Raw genomic sequence first — 26,610 nt, 5'->3', positions numbered from 1 at the left:
GTATAGATTTCACTGTGACTAGGTTTGGGTTTGTTTTAAGGTGCAACCTGGGGGCACTGCCCGATTACCTGACTTACTCAGAGTTACACATACAAATAGCGAGTGAGGGAATCAAACCTGGAATGGATTATGAAGCTATTTAGCACTACATAAATGAATCATGTGTGCTACATTGTAAGACGTGTTAGAGTCTAATGTTAGCACATTTGGGAAAATTGAATAAATAAATTATATTTCTTAAAATCCAACAGGAATATGTTTTCCAAGATAAAAACAACTGATGAGTTTATGCTTTTACATTTTAAGAACATGAAAGCATTCTAAGAAAGGAAATTATCTACATTACCTGCATGATTATCCATCAGTTTTCCATGTTCAGGTTAAAAGCAGTGGGATAAAATAACAATTTATTTCATTTGTGTTTCAGAAAGAAAGAAAGAAAATCATGAAATTTTAACATTTTTCTTACCATAGACAAAATTTGAAAAAAAATGCTTTTAAGTGGAAAAGGTAAAACATTTTGGAAAATATTATGTGAAGTTAAATATTTTAACTAAAAATTACCTTATTTAGATATCCACTCATTAGCAGAAGCAGAATACAAAAATACACCTCAAATAAGGGTGATAAATTTGAAAGTTGGCAATTGTAAGACTGTCATTAGTTTTAGGTAATATTCATTTGTCATGTAAGATTCTAGGAGATTTCGGAAAGCATCAGTATTTTGATTAACCAATATGAATGAAAAAAAAGTTGTAAAATAAAAAAAAAGAAAGGAAGACTTTACTTAAAAAATTAGCCACATGAAGAAATTGTGTATTATTGCTGCCTTGGAGAGCAACGACAGTTTCAGGTTGTTTCATCTCATACTACCATTCTCGTATGTCTTCAAGTTCAGAGAAAGTTATTGATATTTAGATGATATAAAACTTTGAAGACTAATATATTAGGATATATAAAGTCAGAACAATTTTATTGGGGACTTAGCTGAAATAAGGATAATTGTCACTAAAAGCAATGGTATTTATATAAATTGGGCTTGTAACTACACAGCTGAAAAATTAACAGTTGTTAATACATGGGGAATGTCAGTTTTGCATAGTTGGTACTATCCACAAATATAATAATATTTGGAGAAAGTGTCTATTATTTGAAGTACTTATGAGTAACTATGTTAGTAACAGTGGTTACAAACAGAAGTTAAAAGATAGGGAAGTAAGGCATGTTCCTATCTACTTCTGACTTTGGCAGGGATAGATTTAGAAGGATCATTACGTTCTCAGAGAAAAAGTTTAGAATTCTTAAAAAATGTTTAAAATTGTTAATAAATAAAAAAAGAGTCATCATTTTTAGTTCATGGTAGTCCAGGTTCTGACTGAGAATTAAAACATGACTAGAAAACCAGTTCTAGATCTGTTAAGATGTATCAGGGATTCCGAAAGTCTAAATGTGGTAATATACTTTCCAAAAGAAATTTTGACTTTTTTTTACAATAGAAGTTTATAGAAAAATAACAGTAAATCTTTCTGGATGTGGAGTCTTACTAATGATTAGCTGGTTAATAGTCTGTTAGATTTCTTTATGATATATTGTAGCTTCAAGAGTATTCCTTCTTCCTTAAAGACAAATAGAAAAGCAACTGAATCCAAGACATCTTGAACAAAAACATTGCCAGCTTGTTGAGCTGATTTAGAACATATGATAGAAATAAATCAATAATAAAAATGTTTAATATGTCTTTACCATGGTATGGTGATGGGGACTGGCATTGTTCTTAATATTTTGCCAAATGTTTTAATTTCTTCCAAAGTAAATGTGAGTTCATGAAAATGCTTAGTTGTAATTCCTAGTCAGTAATTTTCTTGTGATTGTCTTCTGAAATCCTCTTAGTTTTAAATACTTCCAGTGTATACTTTGGGAAGCATTAACATTTTCAGTGGCACATCTTGATTTGTATAATAATCTTTAGTAACTAAAAAGCATGAGATCACAGCTTTAGAAAAGGTCTACGTAAGGTGAGCCTTTATTAATAAATTATCTAACTCATGCAGTAGTCCATCAAAGTTATTGTTAATAGAATTAAGAATTTCAAGGTCTCAAAATCTCAGGAATTCACTGTCTATGAAGAAAATTCAGACAGTGTTGTGTTAAGACTAAAGTATAACATGGCAGCAGTGTGAGAGGAGTAAAGGCTAGAATTAGAGGTAATCTTGCTAAATATGTCTGCCTGTAGATGAAACAGTAACCACACCTTCTTTAAGGCCCTAAACACATACACCCCATTAAGAACTAAAAGAATCCAGTCCAACCCAGCATGATGCCTTACTAAAGAAACAAAATTGATAATGAAAAAAAAGACAACACATGGAAATCCTGGAAAAAGAATAAAACAGACACAATTCTTTAAGCAACTTAGAAATATCTCCAAAAGCAAAGTGAAATAAGATAAGAAATTCTATTTTACAAATTTATAAAATAACTAATTCTTAACCCTTCTGGTCATGTATTAACCACCTCCTAATCCAGATCAAACCGTACAACCTTCCCTATCCATTAGTGATGATCACAGTCACATCACCTCTCAATTTAACTCATAATGTATACAGTCACCTCTGTTTTGTCCAATTCATCTATAGTAAATCTCTCCAAACTTACCAACAATAATAAATCAGAAGTATCCTTCTCACCACCTTAGCCCCTGATAATTTACCCTCTGAATATTTAAAACTTGCAGAAGAAGGAATAGCCCACCTAATAGCTATACTCCTAAATCATTCCATCAAGAAAACAGTACACATCTTATGGAGGACAGCAAATATTCTTCCAATACATAAACGAGGAATGTCTACTAAATTCTCCAACTATAGGCCAATAACTATCCTGTCCCCCTCTCAGATATTCTTGAAAAATGTGTCCAATGTCAACTTATCAAATTCATGATAAACAATAAACTTCTAGCCCTCATACAACATGGTTTCAGTCCTCATTGTAGGACTGCCTCAGCCCTTCTTAGCGTAAATCAATATATAAATTACAGCAACTTGATATCAGCTGTTTTCTTTTATCTCTCTAAAGCTTTTGATACTGTTTCTCATACTTTTATTATTCAGGACACTCTACGCTAGGCCATGATAATACATCACTTAGCTGGTTTTAAATTTTTCTCACTAATAGATGCCATTAAATGGAAGCCGTTTTATTCACATTTCTCCCTATAACAGTTGGTGCCCCCCAATGATACATTCTTGGCCCCATCTATTCAATATATTCATTAATGAGCTGTCCAAAGCTATAAAACATGTCACAATCTTGCAGTATGCAGATGAATCCACAATGATTTACTCCACAAAAATCGCCTAGAAATCTTTCAAGTTGGTGGAAAAATGGTTCACCAGCTATCAACTCTTGTTAAATCCTATCAAAATTAATGGTGTTTACCCCAAGACAGTTTCTGCAACAAAAGTAACAGTTTACCTTAACCTCATGGAATCAAACCAGAATTAAGCCAATGTCCAGTATAAAGCTTCTAGTTTTAGTAATAGATGAACACTGCAAGTCTGACCTACACATAAGAGAAACCATTAAAAAAAAACAACAACAGAAATTAGGAGCATTATATAAAATCAAACCATACCTCATCCCAGCAACTAAAAAATATATGCATCCTCCTTATTGCCCTCAGCTGTACTATATGCTACTCCAGTATTTACAGACTTGCAGTTCACACTACTGATTAGATAGATAGATAGATACATAGATAGATAGATAGATAGATAGATAGATAGATAGATAGATAGATAGATAGATAGATAGATAGATAGTATAGACTCCAAGTTACTATACACAAATAGTCGGTGTAATGGGTCGTCAGTGTTCTGGCATTGTCATATCAGTGTTTTGAAAGTTGGGTAAGTGGGATTTTGGTCTACTGAAGTAGACTATGTGTGTGTGTGTGTGTGTGTGTGTGTGTGTGTGTGTGTGTGTGTGTGTGTGTGTGTGTGTGTGTTGTCTATAATAGAAAAGAGTGGAATCCTTCTTTAGGATGAAAATATCTTTACAGGTCAACCATAATAAAAGGTCCCACATGGCAAAAAATGACATCAGATTCAGGAGTGGAGAAAGATGAAAATCCAGAGCACCAATGACCTGGAACACCAACTTTCCACTCCAGGTAAGTAACTGCTTGGTCACCATGTTGAACTTTGCCCCTTGACCCCACAGTAGTGCAGTCTTAGAGCTGGTATATTTAGGTAGGGGGTGCGGGGGGATTAATTTGCTTTGGTTTTAATAATAAGGTTGCTAAATTTGCAGTAAACGTGTCTTACAAATCCCTTATTGCCTCTCTCTATAAATTCTGCCTTGGCTCAAACTTCCTCAGTACCTATCACAGTTACATTTAAATTTAGTAATTACACATAGATTGCTCCTCATCCCTGACCACTGTCCAAACATAAGTAAAATAATTCAGCAATATCAACCCAGCAGAACTCTTTATCCATCCAAGAAGCAACTACTTCAGGTAACTAAATCTAATAACTCTGTAGGTGAGTCCCTATATTCTTCTTATGGCTCAAGCCTCTGGAATGCTATACATCTTGCCCTTTAGCAAAGTAATCATTTCAAGTCCTTTAAATCTCAGCTTAAGCAATATCTTTCAGACACCAGGCAGTGCTTATGTTCAGTCCCACGATAATTTCAATAACCACCAACCCAGACATGTTCAACTGATTCTTACCTTCTCTAATGTCCAAATTTAAAACTTCATTCTCTATGTCATCTTACAGATTTCACTACTGAAATTGCACCCTAATTTAGTCTAAACTAATGATGTGTCCCTGTTATGTTCACTTGAATAACTAAATAATTCTCCAAGTATTGTACCTATATTGTTATTTTATTTTTCAGTTTTGTGTAAAAAATTAATATCTGTTGTTATATTTCTTGTTATAGTTTGCTTTTGTGTCATATCTCTGCATATGTTTTCTGAAGACATGTTATCTGATTGTAGAGCTTTTCACCCCGGACCTCCGCTGAAGAGGGGTCACAAGCTTTGCCCAGTTAGACTTATCCTGGTAAACAAATGCTAATAAATAATAAATAAATACATTGTTGCCTAAAATCCATGGAAAAACTAATTTTATGGCCAAGGTGTGTGTGTGTGTGTGTGTGTGTGTGTGTGTGTGTGTGTGTGTGTGTGTGTCTACTTCAGTAAACCAAAATCTCACTTACCCGACTTTCAAAATGCAGAGATGACAACGCTGAAAATCCAGAGCACCAATGACCTGGAACACCAACTTTCCACTCCAGATAAGTAACTGCTTGGTCACCATGTTGAACTTTGCCCCTTAACCCCACAGTAGTGCAGTCTTAGAGCTGGTATATTTAGGTAGCGGGTGCGGGGATTAATTTGCTTTGGTTTTAAGTTCTTTTTGCGGTTGGCTAAGTGGTTACTTACTTGGAGTGGAAAGTCGGTGTAATGGGTCGTCGGTGTTCTAGCATTGTCATCTCAGTGTTTTGAAAGTTGGGTAAGTGGGATTTTGGTCTACTGAAGTAGACTGTGTGTGTGTGTGTGTGTGTGTGTGTGAGTGTGTGTGTGTTGTCTATAACAGAAAAGAGTGAAATCCTTTCTTTAGGATGAAAATATCTTTACAGGTCAACCATAATAAAAGGTCCCACAAGGCAAAAAATGACATCAGATTCAGGAGTGGAGAAAGATGATGGGATATAAGTTCCATTTTAAGAGGATCAGTTGTTGCATTCAATTCATTTGCAATTAAACCCAGAATTAAAATCACTGAGAATTTCAACTGCAGCACCATCTCTGTTGTTTATGCTGTGATTTGCTTGGCCTGCAGCAGTTTTTACATTGGTAAAACTGCCAGAAGACTAGCAGACAGAGCCAAAGAACATCTGCTAGCCATCAAACAGTGGAGCCTGTCCAATGCACTAGTGAAACATACCACAAAATGCACCCACTTCTCTGGCTTCAATTTTCTTATATTTGAGATGGTCACCACCTTCTTTAGAGACACTGATATCCTCCTCCAAGTCAGGGAACTCAATTTTCAGCTGCTTCTTCAAGCAGACATTTCACCAGGCCTTAATGATCACATTAACATCAAATGTGTGCTGAAGTGGTTCAACTGAACCACTGTGCCACCTGTTTGCCAACACAGTTATCACTTTTCCTCCTACTTTAGAGTCCACTTCTTTAAGCTACCTAGCTCTCAGCTTAGGTACTTACACTTTTTATTTCTACACTTCCCTAATCACAACCTTGGTAAATACTATATTAAATAATATGTTTAACCTTTTTATTGGTCACCATGACCTTTTCAGTGGTCACTGTAACTATTTATAGCTCTGCAACTAAACTGCACTTTATTTTTTGAAGAAGTTCTATTAATAAAAGGAACTAAAGTACTCAAAATATACAAGTGCAGTGTGTTCTTCTTTGGATACCACTTGGATTCTGATTTCTGAAGTTTTTTACTTTTTTCTCCAGCCAGAAAGTTTATAACAATAATGGTTTGAGATTATATAAGCAGAGGAATTTGTTTGTGAAAATGAACATGAATATGTAGAAGTAAAAGAGACATTTTCAAAGATGAAGTGCTAACAGTTAAGTAGAAAAATGTCCCCTCTGGATTAATTGTTGTGAATATCCATCCATTGTTCATTAAGTATATGCGTTTCTTATAAACCAATAATCTGACAAGATTCATCGAACTTCCACTCATCACAAATAGACCAACGAAAGTTCCCTTTATCGAAAGGCCAAATGATCATAAAAAATTAAATTGAACTATCATAGTTGGCCAACATCAAGGGAAGGGAACTAATACCTACTTACTGGTAAAAGAAGGTAAGGAAACCTGCCCTTTCTCCACTGTTGTGTGTTCTCAGAGTTGGTTTATATAATTAGTAGGCGGTGGGAGGGCATAGCCCCCCACATAAGAAATGGTTCCATAATCCGCTGTGAAAAAGTGGTTTAGTGATCTAGAGAGTAGTTAATCTTTATAGCCAGGTATCTGGGCACCTTTCTTCCTTTGCCATCTTTCCTTTCCAGAGGTAACCTTTCACATCTGTCTGACATGATCATGATCCCTCATCTCGTGTTATGTGAAGTAAGAATAGATTTAACTCCTGTAAACTCTAGTCATATGCCATCCCCTTTTATCCCACAGATCTTTCTGGTAGCTTACCTCTCAAATCTTTGCATCAGCTTGCTTACCTTTGCCTTACATGGCTTTGAGATTTGCAGACAGTACCAAAGGTGTGGACTGACCAAGGCCTTACAGATTAGAAGCATTACCTCTTTACTTCTGGAATTTCTCCCTCTAATGATATATTCTAGGATTCTGTTTGCTGCCACCACTGTTTTCTTACTCCGTACCTGGTAATCCAATCCTAGTGTAATTAACCTACCCATATACTTCTTGTCTTTTGCTATCAGTTTCCCTCCCCCGCATAGGTGCATTGTTTGCAGCTTCATTCCTGACAGCCTTTCCCAATCCTTCACTGGACTGTTCCTCCATCCTTCACTGGTGCATTTATTTTTCCATTATCAGCAAAAGGTTTGAACCTACTCTTTCTTAGTACAAATATGTCTTAGTCAAACACACTGAAAAGTATAGAATCCTGGAATAATACCTAAGATACTTCACTACTCATTTTCCTAATTCCTGACTTGAGGCATCCCCATCAGGCATTGAACAGCTAACTAGAGGATGCCATCATCCAAGCAGCCATGTAGTTGTTATATGTCCTTGCTCAGATTCAGTTATATAAGCCATGATGGTATTTCTAATTCAGACCCTAACCTCAAATCTCAGTGACAAATAAGAGTACTCACAGCAGTACAAGAGCCTGCCCCCCCCCCCCCCAACCATGTGAGCATGCTTCCACCCGCATGCTAATGAGGACTGCTGTCACATGCTTGGTAAGTAAAGCCAACATTCCCAGTTAGCAGCTGTATTTTCAATGCCTGCAAACCTCCCCTTACATATGACGAAGCAGCCATCCAGATCCCTACTCTCCTGTCCAAGGAAGTCGAGCTGGTGTTGTCCACGCACTGCCAGTGCTACTTACTAGCTATTTCATCTGAGGAGCCACTTATTTGAACTTAGGTCATTTGGATTATACTCCAGACTTCATCCATCTACACCACAAAGATGAGCTTGACTGTAATGAATTGACCACATGAAGTATTACATTTGTTGTTAAATGGATGATTGTACTGAATGCAAGTAGTTTTTTTAGGGGAAGATTACTGACATGGTTATTTATTTATTTAATTTATTTATCTATCTATCCATCTATCTATCTTGGTCTACTTTACATGGTCGACATTTCATAAAGTCGAAGACTATATGGCCAAGGCCATATGATCAATTTTTGAAATTGGCAAACACATAGAACAGTACTGAATTTTCAGTTAGGAATAGATTGGTTTGCATTTTCAGGTGGGTACAGTTCATGACTGACAGAGCAAATTAGCTAGTGATTTATTTCCAAAGCACTTCAATGAATATGATAAGATCTGAATTAGTATTAAGCCAGCAGTCAGAAGATATAATTGTTTCTTGCTTTATAGGTGTTTCTAGCCCACATCTTGGAAACAGTTACTAGCAAACTGTTTTATGAGATAATTTTTAGTTGTAGTTTGAAGATAGTTTTTAGTTGAAGTTTGATGTTAGTAAGCTTGTTTACTTGTCCTATTTCTTCTCTGAGTCGCTCCAAATAGAAGGTGCATTTTTAGAGAAGATTTTTTTAGTAGTGTTAATTTGTAAGGTGGAGGGGCTGCCTAACTGAGTTCCATCTGCATTTCTGAGATTACAATTACAATCCCTATTAAAGATTCTAGTCTCTAAAGGTGGATAGTATCCAGTATTCAGGAGCTTGTAAGGGATTTAAGCAGTAGCTCATCTGGCATTTTGTTAGCTGCAGCTCTCCTTTCTTTTGAATTAAAGTTATATATGGCTTTGTTTTTCAAGGGAGGCACCACACAACTCAGAAACTTCGCACTACAGATGTTACATTGTAATCATACTAACTCATTCTGGGTAACATGTCAAGATATAGTGGGCAAAGAATTATAAAAGTCAACAAGAATCTAATGTAAGAGGCACTGGCTACTGCCCAGTATGGAACCTTCAGTCCTGGAAATACTGTGAGAATGGCATCTAGCCTGACTGGGTCAGATGTATAATTTAGGAGGAAGTCTTTTATGAATGCCAAAGTATGAACCTTTTCTGGCAAATAGTACAGGCAGCATTTAACCGTTTATGGGACAGGCAAATAATGTTGTCCGCCCAATATGTTATTACATATATCAGGTATACAACATACTGCATAATAGATGCACATATGTCACCAGTCACTGCTCAAAATGCATAAAGATCAAATGTATTTCTCAAAAACTGAAGTGGAATCTGTGTTCCATGTTGACCATTAGGCCTAAACAAAAGTCTGACTTAAACTGTCAAATAATCAAATAATAAAGACAATAGTCAAATAATGTGTAGTGGGGTGGCCATGGTGGTGCAGTGGCTAGCATTGCCACCTCACAGCAAGAGGCTCTCTGGTTCGATCCTTGGCTGGGGTGCCTTCTGTGCGGAGTCTGCATGTCCTCCCTGTGGTCATGTGGGTTTCCTCTGGGTGCTCCGGATTCCTCCCACATCCCAAAGACATGCTGTATGTGGATTGGACACTCTAAATTGGCCCTAGGCATGATTGTGTGCATGTGTGTGCCTTCTGTTGAAGGTTGGGCATTGGGCTGGCAATTCAACACTGTAAAACTCCACTGCCAATCATGAGTGGACAGGTGATCCGCTTTGGCAACCACTAACTAGGAAAAGCCAAAAGAAGAAGTCAAATAATGTGTAGTATCAGAAGAATTTGGGAATGCATCAAGAAAATCTTCAACACAGAGGTTAACATTGCAGAATCTAGGGGCATAGCGTTGCACCATGTAATACTGCAGCTGAATCATGCCATAGTAGTGAAGATTTAAGATGATTTCAACACACACCTTATAAATAAAATTATATACCATATAGATAATATATTTGGCTTTCAAGTAAAGCTTAGAAAGAATAGAGCATTGTAATAGAATACACTGATTGGCATTTATGATTTTTATATTCAGTATGAGCAAGTAGAAAATATCCAAAGGGAATAAATATCCTGTCTGGTGTCACAACGAGAAACAAATTGTTGTTTTTGTTTTTATATTTAGAGATATATACCTGTATAACATTTTAATTCCATTGCACTGTTCTCCTATTCTAGGCCATTCCAGTCCAAGTTCTTCTATTCAGGAAAATGAATGTAAGTATATTTTATTCATTTATTTGTCTTTTTTATTATGTATGTATATTCTTAGCAGAAAAGTCCAACTAAAGAAAGACCTATTTTCAGTGAAGTCCAAGGAAGAAAAGCTGCAGTAAATGACATTTACAATTTCCCTACATGTAATAACCAAGAAGTGCATTTATAAATTGTAAAATTTGTTTACAGAGCTACATTTATGGTAGTAACACTGCTGAGAGTACATTTCAGTAAAGAAGAACTAGACATCACAGTTTACAGTGTGCAAAGTATATTGTATCCTAGACAAATGTATGTATGGCAATCAGACAGATGGGATATCCATCAAAACAGGATAGGGGTTAGAGAAACTTGTCAAATACATACAAAATGAAATTTTGTGTTTGATGTAAGAGAGATTAAGAAAAGAAGATTAATGGGGAGAGTAAGATATAACAGTGCATAAGAGTTAAAGTGAAATGTGGGGTTCAATGTAAGCAAAATAGGGTAGGGGTTAATCTGGACAGAAAGATTAGATTTTTTTGTATAGAAGTTAGAGTCATTATAGAGGATGACTTCTAAATAGAGGGAGAATTGTAGATATGGAGCATATAAGGGCAATTTAGTGAAGGTGAAGAAGGTGAATATGAGGGAAAATTTTGATATGGTGGATTAGTGGATGAGTATATGGTCAGTGTGGCCAAATGGCACAGGTAGTTCAGGTTAGGATGACATCTTTAAGGCTAGAGCATGAGGATATCCATTACTCCTTGAGACATTTTTCAAACAAAGGCTTAAAATAGAGAGTTTTCCGGTCCTTTTTAGTTCTGTTGGTATGGTGTTCCATAGTTTAGAGACACAGTGAGAGTCCTCAGCTGAGTTGCTTAACTTATTTATGATAAAGAAAGAATTTTTCACTTGAATGTATGACCCTTCTAGGAGAGAAAAGCTGTAGGGTATCTTTTAGTGCTGGGTATTTTTTTAGGAAACTATATTAGATTATATGTAGTAATTAGTTGTGTGGAAGCTGGGTAGATGCACCAAAGCCCTTTTCAACACATAATGATTTGAAGACAGCATTGTGTAGATATTGTAAGTCCATGCATGGAGTGTATAGGCAAACTATGTCCATCCCAACTGTCTGTGGTTCAGCAAGGCAGCACCATTAAAGCAACAGATGGTACCACTGGGGCTAACATATGGCATCACACAGCCACATCTAATACATTGCTGGTCACTTGGCAGTTCAGTGAACCCCCTTCCCTGATAATATATCACTCATCATACTGCCCTAAGCAACACATTAGTGCATACAAAAAAAAACTTCATTTTAAGTTAGGAAATTCCTTACAAGTTTAGATTTCTTCCTGGTGCACACAAACCTGCTATCTCAATCAAACCTAAACCCGCCCCCAAAGGGTGTGACTTTAAGGTTTTAAAAAAAATATATGTATATTTATATATATATATATATATATATATATATATATATATATATATATATGTATTTATATATATATATATATATATATATATATATATATATATATATATATATATACATATGTATTTATATATATGGGAGGCAGATGGAGAAGGATTGACAAGTGAAATAAAAAGAGCCACCAGTGGACTGCAGTGATAGACAGTTAAGCTGTGCATGCAGAGAATAGAAAGCTGATGAACTGCTCAGCTTAGCTGACTATAGGTAAAATGGGTAAGTGAAATTGTACAGATGTAAGAGGTAAAAATTGGTTACTAAAACTATGACCACCACTAGAATGAGCTGACTTATAATGCACTTTGGCCAAAATAAAATACTAAGCTGAAGGACAGAGTCTCTTTAAAAACAAGTATTCCTCTCCATTTGAAAAATGTAATAAAAATAAGCATTTTACATTATTTTATTTAGGTGTGGAGACATGTGGGAATGGGCGTACCTTCGTTGAAGGTTGTGTGTCAGGGCCGGCAACTCGGCACGTAAAAATCTACTGCCAATCATTAGCGGACCGGAGTTCCGCTGTGGTGATCCCTAACCGGGAAAAGCCGAAAGACACAACAACATTATTTTATTTAGGTCAGACAAAAAGAAAGAAAATCAAAATGATGAAAAATAATAAAATAGCCGAAAAGCATCACAACATGCAAGTTAATTAACAGTTGTAGTAAAATATAAGCAATAAATAAATAAACTGTATCATGTACCCCAAAGATGGAAGCATTGAAAGAATGGGGTGATGTACTGTATTTGATTATACAGGGCAAAAGACAAATAAGTGTTTAGAGAAGGGAAGACAAATAAGTGTTTAGAGAAGGGAAGGAGTGTATCAGGTAGAGGAAAGAGATGTACACGAAGTGGGTAGAAAAAGAAGGCATAGATGAGAAGAGATGTAAAAGTGAGACGGACAAAGGATGGCATGTATGAGGAAAGATGTAAAAATGTTAGGTGAGTGGATATGCATTTACAATGATGTGGAGGGACTCTAAAGTATATCTTGTGTGAACTGATCCATGTGCAACAGCTGTCTACTATGTCTAATCAGTAGAGACTTGTCTAGAATATTACAACATATAAGTAATACTCGATGCATCTGGGTATCATTAAAGACAATACACACTCCAATGATAACAGACATAATCAGTAGTAAACATTCAATTCAAGAACTAATACATGTCCCAATGCTGTTTAAATAAGATATCCATATAACCTTCTTAATTTGAGTAAGTTATCTGCATAATTTGGGCATCTTAGGTACACAAAGTTTCTCACAGTTAAGCCAAGGTCACAGTGCAGAAAAGTATCTTTGGAACTTTTGTTTGCAACAACGGAAGTAGTTTTTTTCAACAGATAGTTTAGAAGGTCATCTAGTTACACAGCTGTATCTACTATTAAGTAGGTTGCAAGTAAGATTGTTTTTGAGCAGGGAGAAACTTATTTGTCAGTACCAGTCCTAGGGAAACACCATAGGAAAAAGTACCCACAGCGGTAGCGTTGTTGCCTCACAGCAAGAGATTCTCCTGTTTGATTCTCAGCTGGAGTGCCTTCTGCGTGGAGTCTGCATGTCCTCCCTGTGGTCAAGTGGCCTCCGAAAGACATGTGTGAATAGACATGCCTTCGCCAAAGGTTGGGCGTCGGGCTGGCAACTCGGCACCATAAAAATTGACTGCCAGTCATTAGCGGACCAGAGTTTTGCTGTGGTGACCCCTAACTGGGAAAAGCCAAAAAGACAAACAACATCAGATGGAATATGCTTTGTGGACACCTCAAGGGTCCACACAGAGAGGTAATTCTGGAGCCATTTGATTATTTTAGGACCAAATTCCAATTTTTCCACTTTTGAGAGAATACAATGAGCTACAGAGTTGAAAGTCCTTGTCGCATCAGTGAAAATGCTAAGTCATAATACAGCCTAAAAGTTGGCAGTATCTTTGTCCATCCACTGCTTTAATTGGGAATTATCCAAGTCTATGTGATATTTCTGGAAAGAATTTACTGACCGTCCTACTGTGCATACATCAGTAGTCTTGTATGTAGTGTCCTACGTTGGGAAGATTCTTCATATTTTACTTGAGAAAGAACTGCCAAGGAGGTACAAAACATAATAACTAAGAGTCATTATTCAGTTTATACAACAAGCAGGCTTATCAAAACTTCCAGTAAAACAGGAAATTCATAAACTTCTAACTGGTGGCAGAAACTGCTATATGAAATATGTTTCATACAGGAACACTGTTCAAGACATGCATTAAAAGTACAGTCAGTCATGGGCCTAAGAACATTTATCTGGTATTCTGGTATAAAATCACCAGAGACAGTGTACTGCAAATATGTATTAATTAAAATGTAGTAAACAAAATGAATTACCAAAAAAAAAAATCCATGTTACATAAAATAAATGGATCTGGACCATAATAGGCACGACAAACTTATTTTGCACCAACTCATTGAGTTTAACACCTCAGCATGACCAACTTGCTGCTTAGGCAGTAGGTTATGATACCATATTTGAACTTATCACAACTAATTAAAATCCCCTCCCATATCCCCTGCTATTTGTATATAGTAACTTGGAGTCTATACTATCTGTCTATCTATCTATCTATCTATCTATCTATCTATCTATCTATCTATCTATCTATCTATCTATCTATCTGTTTATTTAAGAAACAAGTTATTGAGTGGACCTAAGCATTGCAGAGTGAAAAAGAAGTCCATTAGTAAGCAAAACCCCAACACGAAAGTTGCTCCTCTTAGTTTATTGCAATTTTATGTTCACAACATGTATAAAAAAGCAGGCTGCAGTTTATTTCTGCTTGCACAGCCTAAATCATGTTTTCTTCTCTTGTGTGGCATCTTCAGTACAAAATATAACATTTAAGACAAATATGCAATTTATATAACTTTCTGAAGCACCATTGTTCAAACCAGGCTTCCCTTGGTGTAACAAACAACTACTCATCACCTTTTTTAACCAGAACTGTCATATGTGTAAACTGAAATAATATAGATTACATAAAATTGTATTTTTAAGGGAGAAAAATGTATGTAATATATTCAGAGAAATAATAAACTGTTTTAATTTCAGCAGCGATATGGATTCAAGAAAGTAAATAAAGTAACCTCACCATCTAATGGACAAAGGAGAAAATGCAGGCAGCCAATACAAACCTAAATCAAAGCATTGTTGTTGTTGTTGTGTCTTTTGGTTAGGGGTCGCCACAGCGGAAGTACGGTCCGCTAATGTTTGGTAGTTGATTTTTATGTGCCGAGTTACCAGCCCTGACGCACAACCTTCAACGAAGGCACTCCCATTCACGCATGCCTCCACACAGAAGACACTCTAGCTGAGAATCGAATGCGACAACGCTAAATCAAAGCATGTTGCTGTGTCTTTCGGCTTATCCTGGTTAGGGGTCGCCACAGCGGAACTCTGGTCCGCTAATGTTTGGTAGTGGATTTTTACGTGCCGAGTTACCAGCCCTGACGCACAACCTTCAACGAAGGCACGCCCATTCACGCATGCCTCCACACAGAAGATGCTCTAACTGAGAATCGAACGCGACAGCGTCTTGCTGTGAGGTGACAATGCTACCGCAGCACCACTACACAAAGCAAATCATAGCAGACCATGTGTGCTTCAACATCATGTCATGGCAAAGTAGTTTCCAGAGTATATTACATTATATCAAAAGTACTGTATAAATAAACCTGAAATAAAAAATACATAAATTAAACAATCGCCAACCAAATATATTATAAATGAAAAGAAAAAATAAATAAACCTCTTAACCTGGTGGACAAAAAAAGAATAATGAATATATCCTAACCAGACATATAGCAGTGCAAGGGTATGAATTAACATAAAAATAAGTGCTATATATTATGTGTGTGTGTGTGTGTGTGTGTGTCTGTGTGTGTGTTTATATAAAAGTTGAAGGAGTCTCTGACTGCAGGACATAGGTTCATAGGTTGGTACTAGGCTATCGGCCCTATGGCCTATACAAGCCTAGCCATAACAATTCCCTGGATATTTCTTCCCACAATATTTGCTTCCCTGGACCCCTGTCTAGCAGGGTGACTGACATGATCCCCGGGGTGAATTTCCTATCTCCCATCCAATTGTCAAGGTTCCTTTTGAAGAGGGCCAAGGAGGCACTCTGCTTGACATGTATGGCAGTTTATTCCAGAGTATGGGGAGTCTCTGGGTCAGGAACCTATCCCTCCAGCATGTTTTGTTCATTGTGATGACAAGGATTAGATCCCTGGACCATGTGGCTCTGAGGGATTGGGATTTCTTTAAGTGGAGCATGTCCAACAGCTCAGAGATTGACATGGCCTTGTATGTTAAGCAGAGATCACCTCTGAGTAGACTATATGCCACAGAGTATAGCTGGAGTTTTTTTAGACGGTCAGCATAGGCATCTGCTTTAGGCCTGTGATTCTTTTAGTGAGGTATTTCTGTGGCCTTTCCAGCTGTTGCAGTTGCCTTGTGATGTACATACCAAATGGGGCATTGTACTCTATAATGGGTCTAATGAGGGATGAGTACAGTGTGACAATGACCTCCTTTTTACTGGATGAAAAGCCCTTAGTGATGAGGTGTGCCACATAGAAGGATTTCCTGACTGTTGTGGCAATGTGGTTACCGAAGTTGAGACAACTGTCCACCTGTGTCCCTAAGTCTCTCATCACACTTTCAGTATTTAGTGTACTGCCATCTATGTGGTAATTCACGGGTACATGTTTTTTCCCGAAGGGGATAACTATACATTTCTTGGCATTAATCTTGAGCCCATGGCTCCGGCACCAAGCATCTGTTTCTGTAAGGCCCTTTTTTAGAATATCCACATCATTTGGGGATTCAGTAATGGCTCCCATTTTGCAGTCATCTGCGAACTTTGTTGGCCAGAGTCCCTTAGTGTTGGCCTGTACTTCAGAGAAGTAGATGCCAAACAAGAGCGGTCCAAGGACTGAACCCTGAGGTACTCCACTTGTCACTTCTCTGGAGCTGGATTTGGAGTCGACTACTTTTAGAGTCTGGGTTCTGTCAGTAAGCCAGTTGGCAACCCATCGAGTGACGTAGGGATTTATGCCCAGCTTAGTAAGTTTATCTATGATTCCAGAGTATGGAATGGTGTCAAAGGCCTTGTTGAGGTCCAGATAGGCAGTGTGGACTGCCTTACCCTCATCCACAGCTCTGGAGACTGATTTGAAGAAGTCAGTTAGGTTCAGGAGAAAAGATCAGCTCTTCATGAACCCAAACTGGGTGGGATTTAGTGTTTGAAGGTTGCCAATGTCTTTGTTTATAAGTTCCATGATGCTTTCCATGCCCTTGCAGATCAGGCTTGTCAGACTGACAGGATGGTAGTTCTTGTGATCCAAGGTGGATCCCCCTTGTGTAGTGGAATAGCTGTAGCTGTGCACCACTCAGTGGGCACGAAGCCTGAGGTGAGGCTATAATTAAACATGAAACTTAGGTGAGGTGCCAGTTCATTTTGTAGTTCATGTAGTACACAGCCCGGGATGTCATCTCGTCAAATGGATGCTGTATTCTTAGCTTTAGAGAGTGCAGTTTCTACCTGTGTGGCCATGATTACCGGAATTTGGCAATCTTTTGGTTCTGAGATGGGCCCTTTAGGGGGTGAGAGGGGGGTGAAGTTGGCACTAAATCGATCTGCCAGGATATTGGCAATATTCTTGGAATCATATATTTAATGTCATTCTGTTGTAGCTCAGAGTAGATCGGAGCATTGCCATTTAAATTCTTGACATAACTATAGAATGCCTTGTGGTTGTCTTTGGAATTTTTGGCAAGTTTATTTTCGTAATTAGCTTTGGAGGATTTTATGAGGGATCTCAGCTTCTTACTGAGGCTGGTAAGGGAGTTTTTTGCATCCTGGGATTTTCTTTTTTTCTGCAACAGTTTCTTCCTTCTGTTGTATAGTTTGTTTATGGCAGGGGACCACCAGATTGGCTTCCTTTTTTAGAGGAGAGCATCTTGGTTCTATTTGGGATCTAGGGGTGGAATCCCCTGGAAAGCACATCAAAACACATCAAAAAATCCATACCGGTTTCGGCTTAACATAGCCTTCTTCAGTGGATAACAGTGGATATCGAACATTGATGATCAATTGACAGAGGTGTGGGGTCAGATCCAACAATCTGCTTCTTCAAAATTTGTGGATGCTTTGGCTGATTTTTATGAGCGTAGGGTGCAAATAGGGGTCAAAGAACTAGAAGCTATTTGCTTGGAGTGGGGCAGACTTCTAGAGCTTTTCGTCTAAGAATCTGTGAACACCTTAGTGATATTAAGAACAAACGCCTCACCAATGCTCTATATAAACACAGTTTAAAACACACTACAGCTTCTTATAAGTTTGTCACTATTGATCATATTAATGGGATTTGCAAAGATAAACGAAGTTGGCATGAGATGCTTAACTTTAAAGAAAAGACATGGATTATTAAGCTTGGAGCTTTATTTCCACCTGGTCTTAATGACCAAATGTAATTACTAATTAATCATTTGTTTTTATTGGTTCTGATGTCATCTACCTAGGTATATATATTTTGATACATATATACTGGGTTGTGAGTATTTTTTGATTGTTTGTTATCCACTGAAGAAGGCTATGTTAAGCCGAAACCGGTATGGATTTTTTGATGTGTTTTGATGTGCTTTCCAGGGGATTCCACCCCTAGGTTCCAATAAATTTTGGGATTTTTTACCATCCATATTTGCTGGCTTTCTTCTCTCTGACTTTTTGTGTTTTTGGCCGTGCAAAGGTCCTACGTGCATCTGTGTTTGAACTTCTATTTGGGATGGCATGATTCGTGCACGAGTGGATGTGCTCGTAGAGTGCCTTAGTGTAGGATTCAGCAGTTGAACTTTCAGATCCCGTCTGCATGAGTATTATGAAGTTTGTCACTTCTGACTTGAGTAGCATGAAGTTGGCTTTGGAGAAGTTTTTTTATGGAGGTTTAATGGGGGGGGGGTGGATGTCAAGGGTGAATTGCTTATGGTCAGACCTGACCAATGAGGGGTGACCACTGGTGTGGAGCATCTATCTCCCATGTTGGTAATGACCACGTCTAGGATATTGGAGCCCCTGTTGGGACATTGGATTAGTTGATCCAGGGCATTGGAATTTATGAATTCCAAAAACCATTGGGAAAAAGTGCTGGTACCCGAGTGGTTTTCCCAGTTAATGGCACAGTAGTTGAAATCAGCCAGTATTAGGGTATTTGGTTGTATCTTAATATTTTCCAGTATGTTTAGAAAAGTGTAGTGAGAATCTTGGGGCATGGTGAGGGATCTGTAGCAAGCTATAATTTGGATTGCAGTCTTACCTAGTGTTAGTTGCATCTGGAGAATTTCAGATGCATTGTGTTGGGCAGCTAGCCTGGAGGTGTGAATATCCTTGGTGAATATGGACACTCCTCCACCTTTAGTGTTTTGGTCTTGGTATGGTGGCCGAAAAGTGGGTGGCCACGGTGGTGCAGTGGTTAGCATTGCCGCCTCACAGCAAGAGGTTCTCCGGTTCGATCCTCGGCTGGGGTGCCTTCTGTGCGGAGTCTGCATGTCCTCCCTGTGGTCGCGTGGGTTTCCTCCGGGTGCTCCGGTTTCCTCCCACATCCCAAAGACATGCTGCAGGTGGATTGGATACTCCAAATTGGCCCTAGGTGTGCGTGTGAGTGTGCCTTCTGTGGAAGGTTGGGCACCGGGCTGGAAACTCGATACTGTAAAACTCCACTGCCAATCAATGTGCGGACAAGGTGATCCACTGTGGCGACCCCTAACCGGAAAAAGCCGAAAAAAGAAGAAGATGATGGCCGAAAAGTGTGGTAAGAGTTATAGCCTGGTATTGCAGGAGTGCTCTCTGGTGCCTTGAACCAGGTCTCAGTTACTGCACAGATATTGATGCTCTCCATTTTTAGGAGTGCCTCGAGGGAGTGCATTTTGAGGTTTAGACTTCTAGCATTGAGTAGCATTACCTTCAGATTTTGCATGCTTGTATCTGTTATGGTGGTGGTTTTGTCCTTTGAACCTTGCCTAAAATAGGCAGTATGGGGGTGGCAAGAGCTTTACCCAGTAACCTGAATCCCAGGGGTGACAGGTGCAGACCATCTCTGGCAAAGCATCGTGGTTTGTCGATCATGTCTTCCCAGGCAGACAGATACTGGATCCCCTTTGAATGACACCAGAAATGCAGCCAATTGTTGAAGTCAACCATTTTGTCCTTATACTTTGGTATCATTCTGGGTGAAGGCAGGATGCTACTCAGGGCTAGGGTAATACCTACCTGGGCCACATGATCCAAGAGCTCTTCCATGTCTCTTTTCATGTAGTCCAGGGAAGTACGTCTCAAGTCATTCACTCCAACATGGACAATGACAGAGTCATGTTTGTACTTGTTATGGAGTGACTTGAGTGGGGTCTATATTAAATTCTCGAAAGCTGACAGTGTTGAATTTGACATTGTCAACACGAGAATAGCGAAACTGCAGAACATCGAACAAGTAAATGGAAATCTCCATAAGGGGAGATTTCCATTTGCTTCAAAGTAGTATGGTCTCGGAGTTGGTATATTTAAGTAGCGTTGGGTGTAGGGAGTGCAGGGCGATTGTGCCCCCCTGCCTACACCGTTTAGATTTTTTTTTGTTTTTGTTTTTATTTTTTTTCTGAACCTTCGATGTTTTAACAGTTCGATCACTAAAGGTCGACCTTTAGTGATTTGAACTCTTAAATATTTGATGTTCTAATATAGACCCACTTGAGTGCATGCTTTATGTGGCGGATCCGGGCACCCGACAGTCAGCTGACTGTAATTCTCTCCTTGTTCAGCCTGGTGAGTGGGACATCAGTGTGCCTGACTATAGAGTCACCTATGACTAAAGTGTTGGATACATTGTCTTGCCTTAGGGGCTGTTGTTGGGTGGCACACTGGTGTTGTGAGCTATGTGTCACTTTGGTTGTGAATGGTGTTTGTTTGCTTTTTAGCTTCGGAGGTCCTTGTTTCTTGGGACGATTAATGTTAAGGGCCTCCGCATATGTGGGTTTAGTGTTGCTATGTGTGGGTGTTGATGGTGTGGGTTCTGAAGGGCTATGTGTTGCTTGAGGTGTAGTGCAAGTGTTAACCTTCTCCTCTTGACTGTCTAGCACAATCTTGGCTGTAGAGAGCTTTGCTTCCAGTTTGGCAATGTAAGTGCATCTGTCACAGGTTGTAGTGTTGGGTGGTAGGAGGAGAGGGTTGTCTGTGTACATGAGGCAGTTGCTGCACTGCCCCAGCATGCCCAGAATTACCAGGTGGACAGGAGAAATCAATGGAAGCTGTCCCTTGGACATGCCTGTTTATGTGCTTTTTTTGTCAAGTACAGTAGCTGTTTTCCCTTACCTTTGCAAGGTACTTTGCAATTATAGGCTGTTTAGTGCCTATGATTAATTTCTCCTTATTGACAAGGAGAATTGAGTGCTTGTATCAGTTTCAGGCTTCCTAGTGCTTTCCAGCAGTTTCTAGAGCAAGTGCTAGCCACAGAGGTTCAGATTTTAGTGTTACTACAGAGAAACCAGCTAGTTCTAAGGGAATTTTGTAGAGCAGACTTTCTGGCACCTGGAATAGTTTAACCGTAGCCCGGCGGTGCTGCACAATGTGAAAAATGCACAAACACACACATTTTTAAGCCAAAAAGTTGAAAGGGAGAGAAAGCAGCCAAAAAAGGTTAATAAAATTACAATTTCAGAGCTGGAAACCACTCCTCTAGTGTTAGATAGGCAGTACAATGCTCACCACTCCCACTGGTAAGCAGTAGACTTCCCTCTACCACAGCAAGGTCTGGATAGTTCTGAACACAGAAAATAAAGTCCTGAGATCAGCAAAGCCTAGGAGCTGGACTATACTAGATAGGAAAGGCAGGAAATGAGCGAACAAGAAAGTTTTTTTTTGTTGTTGGTTAAAACAGGCTAAGCAATGCAATAATACAGTAAATAAACACAGAAAAGGCTAATGCACTTGAGTGTGTAGCCTTATACAGTAAATGCAAGTAAAACTCTTCAAAATTAGCAATTTAAAACTTTTTAAATGAAGCAATGCGAGTGCACAACTGAGAAATGATTTAAGAGTCAGTGACACAGTAGAATAAGCAGCTAGACTACATATACAGAGACTTCTATATATACAGAAAGGCAGCTAAAACACACTTAAACAATTCAGATGCAGTGCAACCTAGAGCACTTGAGTTGCAGCAATATTAAGGCAAATACAGTTTAAATAAATGCACTAAAGTATACTTTATATTTCCAAAATGTTTGAGAAGCACAGTCAGAACACAAGGAGATTCAGGCAATTTTTTGTTTTTTGTTTTTTTTTTTAAGAGAAAGGGAGAAAGGAGGAACAGAAGGAAAGAAAATAAGAATGAGCTAATGACACTAGACTGGGAGGAGTGTCCCAGATCAAGTTTACAGTAAGGGCGGGCAACTGCAAAGCCATCAAGTATAACAAGAACACACCAACAGGGAGGGAGGTTGGGGGATAATACTAAAGCTATTAGCCTACACTCTTTTAGACAGTAAGTACTATAGAAATCTTTATCACAGCAGTGATCCACAAAATTAAAATTTTTAAACAGATAAGGGAGCAAGGAGACTCTACAGAATGCTTTTAACTGCAAACTCAGCTACCTGTGCAGAATAGTTAATAGCAATGAAATACAGTAGAAAGTATGCATAAAAAGTGCTATATATAAATTGCTAGAAGCAATAACCAGTATAAATAAGCAAAAAAAAAAAAAAAATCAGGATACTTATAGTTCTATATCTCAGATAAGAGTTGTAGTCAATGCCCCTCCTCCACTCTGCTCAGTGTGCATAGACAGAAATCCTCTCAAAGTTATGGCTTAAATACCAGAAGATACAACCTTAATCAACTTTAAAAAAAAAGCTGAAAAGAACCAAACCCCACTAGCCTGCAGCTAATCAACACAATCCTGCCATAAAGGTAAAGAAAGGCTTCTGCTAATTTAGGAGGGCATGGTCATGTGCTCAGAATACTCACTGCAATAACAAACAGGCCCAGAAACAGCAAATCTGGACTGGGCCAATACTAAAGCTATTAGCCTACACTCTTTTAGACAGTAAACACTACAGAAATCTTTATCACAGCAGTGAGCCATAAAATGAAAGTCTTTAAACAGATAAACGAGCAAGGAGACTCTACTGAATGCTTTGAACTGCAAACAAATCAGTTACCCGTGCAGATTAGTTAATAGAAATAAAATACAGTAAAAAGTATGCAGCAGGCAAAAAAAAGTGCTATATATATAAATTGCTAGAAGCAATAACCAGTATAAATAAGCCAAAAAACAGGATACTTATTGTTATATCTCAGATCAGAGTTGTAGTCAATGCTCCTCCACCACTTTGCTCAGTGTGTATAGACAGAAATCCTCTCAAAGTTAGGGCTTAAATACCAGAAGATACAGCCTTAGACAACTTTAAAAAAAAAAAAAAGCTCAAAAGAACCAACCCCTACTAGCCAGCAGCCAATCAACACAATCCTGCCATGAAGGTAAAGAAAGGCTTCTGCTAATACAAGATGGCCTGGTCATGTGCTCAGAACAATCACTGCAAAAACAAGCAGGCCCAGAAACAGCAAATCTGTACTGGGACAATATTAAAGTGATTAGCCTACACTCTTTTAGACAGTAAACACTACAGAAATCTTTATCACAGCACTGAGCCACAAAATGAAAGTTTTTAAACAGATAAGAGAAAGAAGACTCTACAGATTGGTTTTAGCTGCAAATAAATCAGTCACCCATGCAGATTAGTTAATAGCAATAAAATACACTAAAAAGTATGCAGCAGGAAATAAAAAGTGCTATATATAAATTGCCAAAAGCAATAACCAGTGTAAATAAGCCAAAAACAGGATACTTATTGTTATATATCTTAGATCAGAGTTGTAGTCAATGCCCCTCCTCCACTCTGCCCAGTATGTATAGACAAAATATTTATTTTTCATAAGGTTACATTAAACTAGAAATAGGTTGCCCACTTGGCTTGAAACAACAAAAATACAGCTCTTTTAGTTATGTTTTCACAAACAGTATTACAGTATTGGATGTCTAAAAAAAATCTCAGGCTATAAATGTCATCTATGTCTGTATCACAGCTCTAAAATCCAGATGATTATTTCGGATACAGTTCTACAAGTAGCCCTGACTGTTGCCTCACACTTAGGTTCATAAGTAGGTACTGGGCTATCTGCCCGAAGGCATATATTAGCCCAGCCACATTGTGCTCCTTTGGTTAGTTCCCTAGGCCCTTGATCTAGCAGCTAGTACCCTTGGCCCCTATCTAGTAGAGCTGTTGGTATGATCCCTGGTGTGAACTTTCTGTTACCCATCCACTCGTCAAGGTTCCTCTTGAAGAGTGATAGTGAGGGGCTCTGTCTTATGTAGATCAGGACCTTGTTCCATAGCAAGGGAAGTCTTTGCGAAGGGAATCTATCCCTCCAGCATGTTCTATTTATTGTTGTGCTGAGGCTTATATCCCTAGAGTGTGTATCTCGAGTAGATTTGGTTTTGCTAAGATGGAGCATGTTCAACAGTTCTGGGTTGGACATGGCTCTGTATGTTAGACAGAGATCGCCTCTGAGAAGGCGGTATGCAACAGAGAAAAGCCTTAGTTTTTTTCAATTGTACTGCATAGGGCAACTGTTTGAGGCCAGTAATTCTCTTAGTGAGGTGCCTCTGTGGTCTCTCTGGCTGCTGAAGATGCCAAGCCAGGTACATTCCAATTGGTGCATTGTACTCAATAATGGGTCTGATGAGGGAAGAGTAGAGGGGCACCACTACATCCTTAGATCTTGATGCGAATCCTTTTGTGATCAGATGGGTCACATAGAAGGATTTTCTAACCACATTGGCAACATGGTTATCAAAGGAAAGCTGACTATCTACTTGGGTCCCTAGATCACTTATTACTTCTTCAGATTTCAGTGGGTTACCTCCTATGTGGTAGTTTGCAGGTACTCTGTTTTTTCCAAAGGGGATTACTGTGCAGTTTTTAGCATTTAGCTTGAGACCATGGCTTTGACACCATGCATCAGTCTCAATAAGGCCCTTCTGGACCATATCCATGTCGGCCGGAGACTCTATTATAGCACCCAGTTTGCAGTTGTCCGCAAACTTTGTCAGCCACAGCCCTTCAGTGCTTGCCTGTACTTCTGAGAAGTATATGCCAAACAGGAGGTGCCCCAGGACAGAGCCCTGAGGCACACCGCTCATTACTGGTCTGGATTCGGACATAGATCCCACTACTCTTACTTTGTGGGATCTGTCTGAGAGCCATTTTGCGATCCATCTTGTGATGTAAGGGTCTATGCCCAGGTTGGTGAGTTTAGCAATAATACCCGAATGGGGCATGGTGTCAAATGCTTTAGCAAGGTCAAGGTAAGCCATGTGTACCTTGATGTTCCAAGAATTTCCAGGCAAGATCTGGCTCGCACAGTGAACCTCCATTTGAGTAATAAATTTCAAGAGTCTCTCTCTGTCTATCTGTCTCTCTCCAAGTTAGTTCCTTTTTTGCAAAATTAATTGGGAATCAATATCTGGCTAATACATAGTACTTGCTTAACTAACTGCTATGGAAATATTCTTGTGTTCCACTCTGCAGCACACATTTTAAAGACACATAGCCAAATTACAACTACCTCTTGTGATCTTAGCATACCTTTTTCTACAGGATATTCAAAATACTTTACTTCCTCCATAATTAATTTACTTACCTTATTTTTCACAGTTAAGACTGTACTTTTGGTAAGTAAGACTCCTGCTCCTATGAATGAATGGCTGTGTCATCCAGATTTACAGCAGCTGCATATTGTGAGTAAAACTTCAATATTTTATCTATCACTCTATGAAAGTGTCTGAGGCACCTTGTAAGTCAAATAGCAACATTGTGTGTTGAAATAGACCATCTATGTTTACAAAGGCCGTTTTTTTTTTGCTTTGCCAGAGGAGATATGTCCATTTTTTTCAAGTATCTTGTCCTTTCCAGTTGGAGAACAGTTACCTTCTGGAATCTGTTAAAACCAACAGGGTCTCTAAGGGACTTAGGGTATGGAAATACCCTACTGACCTTCTTAACAATTCACCATTGCATCAGGAACTGCTCCAACTGTTTGGTAGACATGGGTGTGAGTATATGGAGCACTTAGTCAAGTATAATCTTAAACACATTGATGGTTTGAGCAATAATATTAGTTTGCTTGACACGTCCATTACTGAAGATTGTTCATATAACCAGTATAAAATTCAGCATTCTCACATTTTTCATTCCATCTGTGTTCAAACTGAAAGAATGAAGGAAAGGAAAATAAAAAAATGGAAAGGAATAGAGTGGACTACATGGATCAAAAGGTCTACCCAAAACCGCCTGAGTCACAAGAATGGGATAGAAAACTCACTCAAACTAATTACCAACAAATAGAACCAGGACACGATATGGTCCATGTTGGTAATGGACCACTGCAGAGCGAAGAATATCTGGTGGAATACCCTTTAGAGCTTCCACCCCTGTGGTGATCCAAGTGTTTGAAAGGGAAGAAACAGGAGATGAGAGAGCAGTGGGCAGGGCAGACCTACAATGGCAGAAAACAGTGAGAGTAAGAAATCATGGAAGCACTGACCAATAAAACAATTGACTCTGATACCACAAAATTATGTCGAGTGGTGACCAACAGTACAGGTGACTTTAATGTATTTAATTTTAGTTCTAATTATGTCAGTAAGGGGTA

At 38.5% G+C, this 26,610-nt stretch overlaps 1 protein-coding gene across 2 annotated transcripts in view; it reads left to right on the top strand.

Moving 5' to 3' along the window:
- LOC122809692 (von Willebrand factor A domain-containing protein 5A-like) overlaps window positions 1–26,610 on the top strand; it is a 1,295,998-nt gene that overhangs the window by 1,170,781 nt on the left and 98,607 nt on the right. For both annotated transcript variants that reach the window (XM_044081369.1, XM_044081368.1), the window contains one exon: window positions 10,294–10,332. In XM_044081369.1, the coding sequence (XP_043937304.1) occupies window positions 10,294–10,332 (39 nt within the window). The remainder of the gene's footprint in view (window positions 1–10,293; window positions 10,333–26,610) is intronic.

The sequence above is a fragment of the Protopterus annectens genome, chromosome 8.part0, assembly GCF_019279795.1.
Source record: "Protopterus annectens isolate FY-2018-M chromosome 8.part0, PAN1.0, whole genome shotgun sequence".
NCBI classification, from domain to species: domain Eukaryota; kingdom Metazoa; phylum Chordata; order Ceratodontiformes; family Protopteridae; genus Protopterus; species Protopterus annectens.
The sequence above is the reverse complement of the archived record's forward strand: the minus strand, read 5'-3'. Positions and strand labels throughout refer to the sequence as shown.